Source organism: Pagrus pagrus (genome assembly GCF_965226575.1).
Source record: "Pagrus pagrus genome assembly, chromosome: 2".
Classification (NCBI taxonomy): Eukaryota; Metazoa; Chordata; class Actinopteri; order Spariformes; family Sparidae; genus Pagrus; species Pagrus pagrus.
The window spans coordinates 1,432,554-1,446,400 of NC_140186.1; the positions used below are offsets into that span (position 1 = coordinate 1,432,554).

General features: G+C 44.3%; 1 protein-coding gene and 1 long non-coding RNA gene across 4 annotated transcripts in view; one reads left to right on the forward strand and one right to left on the reverse strand.

Annotated features, from left to right (window-relative positions):
- Positions 1 to 663, reverse strand: part of LOC311266111 — a 1,206-nt gene extending 543 nt beyond the window's left edge. Inside the window, exons 1-2 of the long non-coding RNA XR_014623662.1 lie at positions 232 to 663; positions 2 to 52 (exon numbers count right to left, since the gene is read on the reverse strand). This is a non-coding gene — a long non-coding RNA (uncharacterized lncRNA). The remainder of the gene's footprint in view (position 1; positions 53 to 231) is intronic.
- A 65-nt stretch (positions 664 to 728) lies between these two features.
- LOC311265393 (nidogen-1-like) overlaps positions 729 to 13,847 on the forward strand; it is a 32,494-nt gene continuing 19,375 nt past the window's right edge. Inside the window, exons 1-4 of one of the 3 annotated variants that reach the window (XM_084367004.1) lie at positions 729 to 916; positions 1,572 to 1,962; positions 12,133 to 12,435; positions 13,579 to 13,808. In XM_084367004.1, coding sequence (XP_084223130.1) covers positions 1,756 to 1,962; positions 12,133 to 12,435; positions 13,579 to 13,808 — 740 coding nt within the window. In that variant the 5' untranslated portion in view covers positions 729 to 916; positions 1,572 to 1,755. The remainder of the gene's footprint in view (positions 917 to 1,571; positions 1,963 to 12,132; positions 12,436 to 13,578; positions 13,809 to 13,847) is intronic. The other 2 variants (XM_084367005.1, XM_084367006.1) reach the window with 2 other exon arrangements.

Sequence of the window (13,847 nt, forward strand, 5' to 3'; positions counted from 1 at the left end):
CCTGTTGTCCCTCTCTTCCTGTCCCTTTTTCACGTTGTCTCTCTCCCTCATTCTGAAAACAAACACACACAAAACACAGTATCAGGCTCTGACCCAGTGGTGAAGTGTCAGTGTACACTTCACCACTGTGGTGAAGAAGTGTAAGAAAAAATTTATAAAAATTAATAAAAAATATTTGGAGATGCAAAACGTAAAAACAAGAGGCGTATCTCATGCAGCCAGTGTAGTTACATGATCCCACACTGATTTTGAGTCAATTGCCGCAGCCGCAGTGAAGACAGTCGTCACTTCCTGTAACTTGGAGATCAGCTTTCTGTTTCCTCCTTCTCTCTCCTCTTGTCAGCTCGGCTGGGGCAGCTTCTTCTCATCTGTCTCTTTTCTTTACTTGTCTCTTCTATACTCTCCTCTTCTTCTCTCGCCACTTCGCGCCGTTTGTTTTCGTTTTGCTGCTGTCTTCCTGGATCCGTTCTGCACATGCGCAGTAAGATGGACTGATCCAATGTAGTGGAGACTGAAGGGGGGGCCCGACACACACATAATACGATTAGCATTCTGCTGCATTTTAGCGAGAGGATTTTAATCAAAAACATAATTAATGTGCGCAAATAAGTAATAACTGTATTAACCATAAGTGTATGAGGATTTTTATGGGGCCCTCAGGAACTTGGGGCCCTCGGCATCCGCCTAGTTTTGCCTAATGGTAAGTCCGCCCCTGCACCTGACAGTGGAGGTCACCTCCGGATCACTGCTGCAGTCAGGCCGATAAACAGGAGCGAAGATAAATCCACAAGTTAAAAGTTAGAAAAAATTGAACTGGATTCTGGATTATTACAGAAGATAATCTGAAGGTTCTGATCCGTCCAGGTTCTGTTCAGCAGATAATCTCCACAGATGAACTCCACTCTGATGTTTGAAGGTAAATTAAATGTGTAGCAGTAAAAAGCTAATGCTAGGCTACAAACAGACGACATCACGGTCACATGACTTAAACGTCTCCACCACTGAGCGTCTTACTGCACAATTACTATCCAGGTTTCTATAAACTGATCGATGTACCAGTTGTAAAGTCAGAGTGAGAACAGTGTGTAACTAAAGTGGGCCTGTAAAGACGGACTAGTGAGGAGACGAGTCTCCGTGTTCGCTGTGAGGACGTTTAATGTCCCCGACAACCTCTGTAGTCTCATTCAGACACTTGTTAGCAACCGCTAACTGTTTTTAACACATGAAGAGCTTCATAATTACACTGTGGACATTTAATGATGAGTTTATGTGTTCAGCCTGTAACACACCTTATTTCACACATTTAACTGAAAACACTTCAACGCGGGAACCGGAAGTGCGAAATTGCTAACTGATTTCCGGCTGTTAGGACTACAGACTACACACTTTATAAAGTGCACCGTGTCACTGTCGGCACTCGTAGCTTCTGCTTTAACTCATATTTAACTCATATTTAACTCATATTTAACTCATACTGAAGAATAATTGGATCTTTGTGTTCATCGTTGAGACTTTTGTTTTGAAAAAAAGTTGACCGGAAGTCCTGAGGTCGTTACCTAAACACCCCCCAGGCTGTTACCCCGCTGTTCCTCTTGCAGTCGTCCCTCCCTCCCGCCTCTCTGCCCGCCTCAGTCCGCTCCTGTTCGCCGCAGAGTGCGCTGCTCGTGTCGCCCGCTGCCCTCACCTCCTGCCCGGCTAACTTCACGGGGGAGCACCGCTGGTCTGACCGTGTCTGTAGAGCTTTAAAGAGAGAAGATGAGTCCCGGGTCCCGGAGCTGGTTGTGGGTCTGGTCGTGCTTGCTGAGCCTGGGTGTTTGGACCCGGGCTCTGGAGCTGGAGGAGCTGTTCGAGTTCGGAGAAGAAGCCGGGGACCAGCAGCTGCCGCCCGGCTCGGACTCCACCGCCGAGCTGCCTCTGAACGGCTCCCTGCTCTTCTTCGGCGACACCTTCGACAAAGTTTATGTGAGTTGAACCTCCAGCTGGAGAAGTTTCCTCATTTAATCCCGATGTTCATTCATCAAAGTCCAATGTGTGCTCCAGAATCAGTGTAACGGCGCCTGGACCGAACCTCACTCATCATTGACTGTAACTCCAGTCACAGTTTGACACAGGAGACTGTTTGTTCAGAGCTTCAGCGAGTTAACAGCAACAATTAAATCAGAAATGAATCAAAATCAAATCTCGCTTAAAATGAGTGAAATCTAAACGAGGTTCGGCTTTAATTCACGTCTTGCTTGCTGTGTGGCTGCAGCTGCATCATCAGTTCCTCCTAATCACTCATTATTAAAGGTTCAAAGCAGTCAGACAACAAAAACATAAATATTTACAACAGAATATTTGTTTATTCGTCTCAACAACAAACAAACAAACAAACATGTTTGATCCTCCAGCAGATCTTCATCCCAAAGCCTCAGAAATCATCTGAAGCATGTGGTGTCACTGCTGCGGTGACGTCTGTCTGTGTTAGTAACTTAAACTGCTCAACACTGAAATGCTAAATGTTGCCACACTCCACTGGAAGAATTACGCTCCTCACCCCTCCCTTAAATCGAGTAGTTTTTAAAGGGAGTTTGGCATTAAATTCTGTTGCTGCTGTTAATAAGCTGGTTTACAGTGAAGCTGGAGACATTTTGAAGCTTTTTTAAAGTGATGTTTGTTTGTTTTCCTCTTAATTCGCTCCAGAGGTAAAGTGATTCTATTTAATTATTGATCATTGACCCTGGCTCGATTGATCGCTCTGTTCAGTGCTCTTTTGATGCAGTGATCACTGTCAGTCACTTTTCCACCTCAGCTCCTCTCAGTTCTTCCCACAACTTCAGCTGCTTTCAGCGCTCGTCCTCCTGCAGACGCTTCAGCTCACATCACGTTTCTGTCTCTGACTCACGCTGTGATGAACTTCTGCCTTTCAGTCATTTTAAGGACTTCAACTGCCACTTGAACTTCTTTAAATGCAGATTTCTCAGCCTGATGAGTGTGTTTGATAAGCTGATCGTCTGTCTGCTCTCCCTCTCTGTTTGTTTGTTTGTTTGTTTGTTTGTTGACACCTGATAAGGTTTTCTATTGGCTGTTAATCACCTCCACACATTTTGTGAGTGTTTGCTAAATAAGAGTCGTCTGTCGCTGGTCTCGCTGCAGCCGGAGCTGCTGCTGTGGTTTCAATCCACATCAGTGCTGCTGCTCTGACTCTGACTGTTTGATTTGTGGTTTTGTGGCGACACGCTGAAGTGTTGGTGTGTGAACAGTGCAGGAGGAAGCATTCAGCTCGTTCACTGAAGGAAAATATAACACACATTGGAAGTGTTGAGTAAAAGTATGTGAGTAAAGAGTCCCTGCAGGCTGCGACTGCTCTGATGGTGATTATTGTCTCATGAACCCATCGATGAGAAATGTGGTGACGAGCCAGAGCCCCAAGTGACACCTTCATAATGTCTGTTTGAATATAACTTTATTTATACAGAAACTTTTCATGCAAAGATGCAGCTCAAAGTGTTCAACAGGACAGGATACAAATAATAAACAATAAACAAACCAATCAGGAGAAAGATGAGATAAAATATATAATAATGATAAAACAGTGACGCACTCGCTTGATACAGTATAAGGATAGTAAGTAAATAATGCATTTACTTCACATTGAAAGTCAAATTTAAAAGATGGTTTTTAATTTGTTATAAGAATACAGAGGGACTTCTCTGTGTGCTGCTCAGTTTACGGTCGTGATGGCAGAAAACGGCTTCTCCAGATTTTCTTGTGAGATACTTTGGTAACTTCTGAGAGAAAGGCGGTGGAGGATCTGAGGGCTCCTGACGGGACGTAAATGAGAGGCTAGATGTAGACGAGTGAAAGGACTTCAACAGATCCACTCAGATACCTGCAGCAGGTGAAGTGAAGTGAGGACGGCTGATGTGATCTCTGTTCTTTGATTCTGGCTGCAGCGCTCTGAATCATCTGTAGTTTTTTGAGGCCAAGCAGTTACAGAAATCTAAACCACTCGTAACGACAGCATGTGTTAATCGGTCCCTCCAGGATTTCATGATGTTGCGATCGCACCAATTCACTCAAATTCAACCAATCACTGTGAAGTCTTTTGTCCAATCACCGCAACTTTCCCACAAATTTGACCAGTCGCCATCGTGCTGCTGTTTTCACCGATCATAGTTCTTTGCTCACGTCATGCATCGATTTCAGCGAACTCACCTCCTGGTTTCTGGGTTTGAAGATGCAAACGTCTCACATTTACCTGAAAGACTCGCTGCTGAGAACCGAGCAGAGCTTCTTCTTTTGCAATAATTCACATGCTCCCGCAAAGCTGGAGGTAAATATAACAGTATAAAGTGAATGAAAAGAAAATACTCAAGTCGAGAGTACAAGTACTTCAAATCTGTTCTGAACTACAGTACTTGAGTAATTGTACTCAGTTACACTGGCCAGCAGACAGGTGGAGGTCTGTTGTTTGTTCAGAGGGGCGGAGGTGTTGGATTGTCGGTGAACAGAGGCTGGAATGTGAGTCAATTAAAAGCCAGCACAGATAAGCCTTTCATCAAGCCGCCACACACACACACACACACACACACACACACACACACACACACACACACACACACACACACACACACACTGTGAATGCATTCCTCAGGTCATGTGACGGCTAATCCAGATTTGAGCATCCACACTGAAACACATCTGCTCCGGTTTTCTCACTGTTGAACTCAGCCTGGTTTGATTTGATTTGAGGCTTCACTGAAGGAAATCTGGACTTTGAGTGAAGCTGCTGCACCGACAGCCTCGGGGGCCTCAGACCCTGGGCCCCTAAAAAGCTTAAGGGTCATTGTCAGTTGTTTTTAGTACTTTGATTGAATGCAAATTTGTACGACAGAAGAAAGTCTCCTCAGGCGGTCCGGCTGTTTTACCTCATGAATGGTTCTGTTTGCAGACGGTCTTTGTGTCAGTGAAGCTAAACTTGATATATTTTTGGTTCATATTTTGCTCCCGTTGAGGAAACCACTGAATAAAGTTGTGGTTTAATGAAATAAACTACAAACTCCGCACAAACCTCCGGTTTAGCCAAAATTATAGATGCACGACATGGATTTTTTCAGCTGATACGATAACTGATAATAACCTGACTGTCATGGCCGATGCCAATAAAATAACCGATAACAGAAACCAACAGCAATATTTATTTATATATATTCCAGCTGCGTTCAGACTTTTTCCCTTGTGTGATGTTTTTCTTGTCCCACACCAGTGACGACGTGTGGCTCATGTCTAAATTAAGTAAGAATGTAAGAATATAGACAAAGTTAGCAGTTTGGCCGCTACGTCAACTTTCCCGCAGGAAGAGCTCCAGTCCGTGAAGCCACTTTTTCATAGTGGCCAAACTCTGCAGTTAAATCGTCACTGATGCACTGCGGCCCAAAGACTTTTCCTATAAACTAACATTGAGAAGGACGCGTCAGTAAAATGGTGGATACATTTATTTGACCGTCACGACCGTCGAGACATCGGTCTGATAATATTTGGAAAGTGTAGAAGAGCTGCACGATTAAATTATTTAATCTATTCTTGGTAAAACGTTCCTGTGTTACGGTGGTTACCTTTTCATATCTTTTACCTCAGACCTTTTTTAAAACTTCTGCTTGAATGGAGACGAATGGAAAAGTATTTAAACGCCAGCGTCCTAAACTTCAGCGTGCGTCGTAGCATCAAAGTGAAACTAAGCGTGACCACCCAGGTGTTGGAGCTGGAGCCAGTAAACACCTGTGACGGGAGTGAAAACCAATCATACTCTTTCCCACCTAAGACACAAGTCAGATGGTCCGTCTCTGTAGGACACTTTGAGCCTGTCGGTGGCAAAAACTGCATTTTAAGCGGACGCAGCTTTGATGAGTTGAGTCAGTTGCCCGTCAGGATTATGTTGCAGCCTTTGCAGGCGGTTTCCCAGCAGCAGTTGAGGCGATCGACAAGAACATTTCCAAAGCTTTTTGCACCTATTAATCATTTGACCTCAAAATACAGATTCAGATTCCTCGTCTAAATCAGAAGTGTTTTCGTTTTTCTCTTCACGACTTTTCGACTCATTAGCTCAGAAGTTGCTGAAGCTGCTGGACCTCGTCAACAGACTGAGACGTCACCGTCGACACTGTTTTTTCTTCTCTGTTCGGCCGCTTCACCATTTGTTTTCCTTCCTCCTGTTAAAACAAGCTTCAGACCACACAGATCACTCAGTGTCTCTACAGGAAGTGGATGGGACATCGTGAAGGTCTCGCTCTGGTCCCGAGACTTGTTTCATTAACTCTGAGGAGACATGTAATCAAGTTTGTTGTTGGAGGATGAAGCAGTTAACATCGTTCACCTTGAGTTCACTCGCAGGACAGGAGACGTGATGCTTGTTGTCCTGTTGCTTTTACCCCACGAGCTGATATCTTCTTGGTCTTTGAGTTGATTGGTTGAATCCCTCCAGCCAACACGAGCCTCAGTTTCCTCAGCGATACTAAAACCTGTGACGAGTTCAACCCCAACTAGTTTTTAATAGAACAAAAGAGGCTAAAGTTAAAGGAAAAGTTCACCAAAGAATATAAACTCGGTCATCGTCTCCTCCTGATGATATAAAGTCAGGCTCAGCCATCATCTCCTCCTGATGATATAAAGTCAGGCTCAGCCATCGTCTCCTCCTGATGATATAAAGTCAGGCTCAGTCATCATCTCCTCCTGATGATATAAAGTCAGGCTCAGCCATCATCTCCTCCTGATGATATAAAGTCAGGCTCAGTCATCGTCTCCTCCTGATGATATAAAGTCAGGCTCAGCCATCGTCTCCTCCTGATGATATAAAGTCAGGCTCAGCCATCATTTCCTCCTGATGATATAAAGTCAGGCTCAGTCATCATCTCCTCCTGATGATATAAAGTCAGGCTCAGTCATCGTCTCCTCCTGATGATATAAAGTCAGGCTCAGTCATCGTCTCCTCCTGATGATATAAAGTCAGGCTCAGTCTCGTAGTCCACAGAACATTTCTGGAGCAAAAGAGTTTACAAATCTGAAATCTGTCAGGAGTGAACACAACACAATCGATCCCGTTCTGGATTTAGATGAAATGATCGAACACTTTTCATTTCAAGTTAATTTTGATCAATTTGCAATTTAGAAACCAGATCCTCCATTTCTGGAGCTTCACAGTAAAACAGAGTTGTAGCAAAACTGACCTGAGAAGACGTTATTTTTTATCTCTCTCTCTTTTAGCTTCGCAGCTACAGTGAAGATTTCAGTTTAATAAAGAGTTTAAATGACGTCTCCTCAGATCAGGTTGTGATCTCTGTGATCGCAGCAGACGAGCTGCATGGAGACATCTGATGTTTAAATCATCTCCAGCTGCTTCAGGTGTTCAGCAGAACGCTGCAACTCTGTTTTATTGTTGTTTGTTGTTGAATCACTGAAGGCTGTTTGTTGTTGTTTTGTTTTTGGTGAATATTATTTGAACTCAAAAAGACACAAGGATCAAGTCAAGCTGTTGTTGTAAAATATCTTTTTAAAGAAGAGTTTGTCAGGACATGAAGCCAATGACCTGTTGAGATGGTGTCAAATTGTTGCAAACAAACTGAATTTTGAACCAAAAGCGAAAGTGAAGTTGTGGATTTGGAGATTCGTGACACTCCTAATCAATTCAAAGCCAGATGAGTTCGGGTTTGTGTTTTATCAGCGCTGGGATCTCCACTAGAATTTAAAGCTCTGTGCGTTTGAGCGTCCGAACAACAAGAGTTAGTAAAAAGCTGAAGTTATTGGACTCCCAGCTGTCAGTGCTCGTCTCTCTCAGCTGTATTTTCCCACAGCGTGAAGTCTAATTGTTCACTTTGACTCTGCGGTCCATAAAGCGCCCACCCCCCTCTGTTAACTGCCCCTCCTACCCCCACAAGAAGAGTGACATCCTGTTGGTCTGTGGCTCCTCAGTAATTATCACCGCTACACTGCAGTCTTCAGGCTTTCTGATATTCAGAGTGACGTCAGCTTTAAGAACAACTCCTCGATGTAGTAAAATGAAGTCTGCTGGCTCGGCTCCAGCTGCAGAGGAGGAGGAGGTTTTGCAGTCGTCGCTCAGCCCTCGACAGGAAGCGGAGCGTCCTCGCACAGTCGACACATCTGGAATGTATAGATGCAATACATCTGTCGTCCAAAAACCAGCTGTCAGCGGTCGGCGTGTTTCCTCCCTCCGCTGTTCTCACAGTGATAATGATGATCTCAGGGGTCGGACATGTGTGATGTCAGTGTTCACGCAGACAGTACATGTATTATTACAGTACATGTACGAACAGCAGGTCACTCGCTGCTCAGAGTATCACAGGAATGCAGCGGAGACGACCAACGTGGAGACCGAAGGAAACCTTCTGCCTGTTTCAGCCTGTGAAGCACAAATTACATTGATTATTGATTATTTATAATTAAATAAATGTGTGTTCAGATGTGTTTCCTGTTTTTTATTAGTTACTTCATGAAGTCACATCTCTGCTGGGATCAGAGTCAACACTGGAAATGATCTGAAGCTGCTATCACACGTTAAGAGTCGTGTTTGGTTTTGGGATTTGTGTTTGAGAGTAAAACAGAAAGATGTGTTGAGACTCACAAACTGATGGTGAACAGGAAAAATGTTGGGTTTCAGTTTGTACAGAGAAGTTAAGTTTGTCTGCGGTGATGATGTGAATGAGCTCAGCTGAGTTTGAAATCGCTCAGTAACGTACTGTGTCCTCTACGTCACCTCGCTGGGCTGTTTTTTCGAGGCATCTCTTTCTTTCTTATGGAAACGGCAAAATTTGAACGAACTTCCTCTAGTTCGCAAAAAAAGTTTGTACGCTTGCTTGAGGTGTTTTTTGTTTTTGTTGTTTTTTTGACTTGCTCAGATTGTTTATATCTTTATTCCTTTATTTTTGCGGCTCTGCTGTGGTTGAGTAGCTGCGTAGTTAAAATCGTTCAGTCACTTGTCTGTTTGTGCTGTAGATCCTGAGTCCGCACCTGGTGTTTTATTTTGAAAATTGACGGATGCATTGTGTCGTTCTGCTGTCGGACTCTCTGATCTGCTCTGTGCTGATTGATGCAATCATAGACTGGACACCTGTCCTCGGAGAGACGGGACAGGACCGCCTCTTTATGGAGCTCTCTGTCCTGATTGGATAGCGTCGGCAGGGATACCAGAAAATGTCTTTTCTCTTTTGCTGCATGAGCAGATGAAACAGACAATCACTGAGGTCTCACGAGTACAGTTACATGGATTCAGGAGCATATTTGATATGAAGTGTTTGATGAAACGAGCTGGGATGAGTCGACGGCCCGGGTCCTGTTCCTGGGTCTGCTCAGCCTCTCTGGAGGTTTTGGGAGCGTCGTTAGCTTGTTGGCCTGCTCCGCTCAGACAAAAGACTTCCTGTCTGCTCTGTGATGAGGCTCGAGTGTCTTCAGCTCTGCAGGCGTCTCCTCTGAAGTCAGATACCTGCTGAGGCCGCAGAGACTCGTCCTTTCACCCACATGCTGCCGTCATTCATGCGTCTCTCAGGAGGGACTCAAACCGTCCGGCTTCACAGAGCCAGTCGAGCAGGACGGCTTTCCCTCCCTCGGCTCTGATTTCATCTCCTGTCCGGACAGGATCTTAAGATGTGGTGATTGAAGCTCTGAGTGGACTGAAGACCTTCTGTGTGAAACACATCTCACCTGTTTGATGATGTTCTCACCTGTTAAAGACACCAGGAGGAGGGTTTTATCTGTGTAAGTCTTCACATCTCTGTACAGAGCAGCTGTCTCCTCTCCGGCTGCTTGAATGTACACGGGGAGATAAGACGGACGACGGTGAGACACACAGTTTATGTCTGGAGCTGCTCATCTCTGGATGGAGGAGAACTTTGTCCTCAGCAGCTGCAGCTTACTTCCTGTGTGAATGATAGGAGGACGTAAGCTGAGGCGTACGTTACAGACTGACACATCTCTGAAATGCTCTTGTGCAAAAGTTTTAAGTTGAATAAACACGGCGACTTGAATCTGCTGCAAAGGTTCTGCAGCGTTCAGTGAATACAGAGCTGACAGATTGAAGATGATACACAACATCGACTGAAACTAAAACTCAGTAGAGTGCATACCTTCACCAAGGCCCAAAGGTCCCCTTTAATTAAATCAAGTCTAATCCAACATCAAACTGGAGCCCTGTTTGTCTCCAAGTTTGAAACCGGCCGTAACTGCTGAACTATAATTTAAGATTCAGAGCAATCAAATCGTACTCGTCATTAGATATCAGCAGCCGTAAACCCTGAATTGTTTCCATCAAGATCCATTTATCATTACCTGAGAAATAAACAAGAACGTCAGAACTCACAACGTTAGAGAAGGTGAGAAAACATTGGATCTGTTTCTTTTTCCAGATCTGCACCGAAACTTAATGAGGTTTGTTCTGGATCGAGACCCAAGTTAGACGGAAATCTGTTCAGTAGCTTTTGTGTAATCCTGCTGATGAACCAACAGACTGAGCAACAAACGAACCAGCCAACCGACCATTCAACTGACCAACCGACCGACAAACCAAGTGAACAACCTACAAAATAACCTCTTGTGTATATTTGATGTCAGGCCAGTCTGTCTAACACGAGCTCATCATAAAAACTTTGAACCACATGAAGCTGACTGTGATGAAGTTGAGAGGGTATTTAAACTGACGTCATAAAACTTTCACCTGTTGACATCGACAGTGAACGTTAAGAAGACGTCTGTCCTTCCTGCTCTCCAGTGGACGTCTTCTTCTGTGTGTGTGTGTGTGTGTGTGTGTGTGTGTGTGGGCTGAACGTGAACAACAAGCGTCTGTTTCTTCAGCCTTTCACATTAATGAGACTGCAGTCACATTATCTTCAGCTCCTTTGTGTTCACTTCATCCAGTCTGTACTCTGACAGATGACACGTCAGTGTGTCAACATGTGTTCAGCTTATTTCTTTTTTAACTCGCCTGCAACTTTTTTAAATAATTGATTCATCGTTTCAGTCATTTTTTTAAACAAAAACTTCTCCAGTGGGAGGATTTGCTGCTTTTTTCTGTTTTATATCTTTTAAAAAACTTCAAATCTTTTGTCTTTCGGTCCGTTCATCAGACAAAACAAGAGGATTGCAGGTGTCACCTTGGGTTCATGGAAAAAGTGATAATATGGGACATTAAAGAGACTAAATAATTGATTGCAGTAAAAATATTTTTGTACTTTTTTGTACTTTTTCTTGGATGTTGACGAGATCCTACAAGATAAAATACCAGCTGCTTCTGATGTGAGCGGAGCGTCACTGAGACAAACTGAAGTTGTCTTCGCTGCTCGCGGTCACAGTTCACTGTGTTCAAACAGTAACTGAGGCGTCTGCAGCCGCTCGGCGGGAGGCGGGGTTCAGTTCATCAAGTTAAAAAGATCCTTTTGTTCTGAGCGAGTGGGACGTTACTGTGAGGACGACAGAGTCCAGAATCTGAACGTTTAACTAGAACTGGGTCCAAACGCTTCTGTCCTGATCCAATATATATGTTTTGATTCTTAAAGGAACAGTTCACACAAAAATATAAACTCAGTCATCGTCTCCTCCTGATGATATAAAGTCAGGCTCAGCCATCGTCTCCTCCTGATGATATAAAGTCAGGCTCAGTCATCGTCTCCTCCTGATGATATAAAGTCAGGCTCAGTCATCGTCTCCTCCTGATGATATAAAGTCAGGCTCAGCCATCGTCTCCTCCTGATGATATAAAGTCAGGCTCAGTCCTCGTCTCCTGATGATATAAAGTCAGGTGAAGTCTCGTAGTCCACAGAACATTTCTGGAGCTTCACAGTAAAACAGAGTTGCAGCGTTCTGCTGAACACCTGAAGCAGCTGGAGATGATTTAAAACACAACCAGAGAAACATCAAATCAGTCTGGCTTCTCTTAGTTTTGTGATTTAGCATCATAATAATTAGATCCTACCTCATATCAAAATAAATATTTCTTATTCTCAGATATGGATAAATCAGAATTAGGTGGTGTGTTTTTCTTTTGAACTGGCCTGATTGGACAACATGTACTCCATCCACAGGACCACCCTGTATTGATACTGTGTTAAACCTCTCATCAACAAGTAAACTGTACGTCTTCTGTTCCAGATTAACACGAATGGATTTGTGTCCGTCGCCGAGCCTCCGGCTGAGGTGGAGTACCTGGGGAAGATGCCCGGCGGTTTCAAAATGATTGCGGCCCTGCTGGGAGACCTGGACGACAGTGACGGACAGGGGAAGGTCTACTTCAGGCGGGACAGCAGCCCTGAGGTGCTGAGTCGAGCCGCCCAACACATCAGGCAAGCTTTCCCCAGAGACGTCGGCGTGGAGCCCACCAGCGCCTTCATCGTCACCTGGGAGAACATGGCGGCCAGGGGGACCTCCGGACGAGGAGACGGACTGGATGCTAAGGTGAGGGAGGCACACTGCCTTTAGCCCCGGGCTAAGAAAGCGTTTAGTTTGCAGATGATAGGTGACTGTAGGTAGGAGATAACTCCTCGCTCGTTGGATGAGAGCAACAAAAGTTCCACAATGCAAAGATAAGTGATGATTTTTATTCCAGAGAAGTTTGGTCCTCAGAGTGAGACCACATGCTGCAGTTTAATGTCAGAGCGTCCTGCTGTAATGATCACTGCTGGACGCCACAATTGTCTCAGACAAGCAGAGTCAGCACAGAGACGAAGACATGAAGAAGAATTACTGCTGTCGGTCTGCATTCGATCGAAAAGTGGAGATCAAAAATGGATGAGCACAAGAAAAATCATGTTTATTTAGCAGCAGTATAAAGTATGTGATGATTTCTCGTCATGAGATGATACCTTTATATTAGAGGCTCGTTACTACGGGGACCAAAACATCCAAAATAAGAAAATAATATTCCATTACATGCACCTAAAATAATATTAAAAGGGCACAGTGTAGTTTAGGGGAAGAACAAACTGTTTCCACCAGTGAATAAAGAAGCTGTTCTCAGAGCAGTTTGAAGCTAGAAAGGTGGCAGGGTCCGCCACACATAAACAAAGTAAAACAGTGTAAATTGTGTTGTCCTTTAAGGTCAGTTTGTTTATTCAGTCATGAAAACAAAGAGAGTTTATTTAGTTTGTTAATCAGCCAATGAGGATCTTTCTCTGCTCATTAACATTCCTTCAACTAAACTACAGACTGCTCCTTTAAAAATAAATGTAGGTATGTGAAATAAATTGTTATTTTGTTTTTCTTTGCTTCTGTATTAATTTATCTATTTCAGCAGCACCTTTTGGATTCAAATGTCTCCACTTGTTGTGAAGGTTAATCTCTTCCTGACGTGTAAAGTTAACTCTTCCCTGATCCGTCTGTCAGCTGAACGCAGAGCAGCTTTTAATTCTGCACAAAGGTCTCCGGTCTTTACAGCAGCTAATGTTAGCCTCCCTACAGACAGACCACGAATAGCTTCCTCCAAAGATCAGAAACTCTGCAAGACATTTTTGTTCAACGGCACAAACCTGATGTCGTCACCCACGTCCTCCTCGCTCTGAAGTCCCAAAGTCAAATTAAACTGCTTCTTTGAACTTTCAGAGAAACACTTTCCAGCTGGTTGTGGCCTCCATGGAGTCGTCCTCCTGCGCCATCCTCTTGTACCCCAGAGACGGCCTGCAGTTTCACTCCACATCAGTAGGGGGCGAGACCAAGCTCCTGGAGACGGGCTTCAACGAAGGCCTCGTGCAGAGCTGGTTCTGGAGCAACCAGCCGGGGACGTACTTCCGCGTCACCACAGATGAAGAGACTTCGATCAGGGACCTGACTGAGTATGAATCTGATGTCATTGACTGGAGATGTTTGTTTTG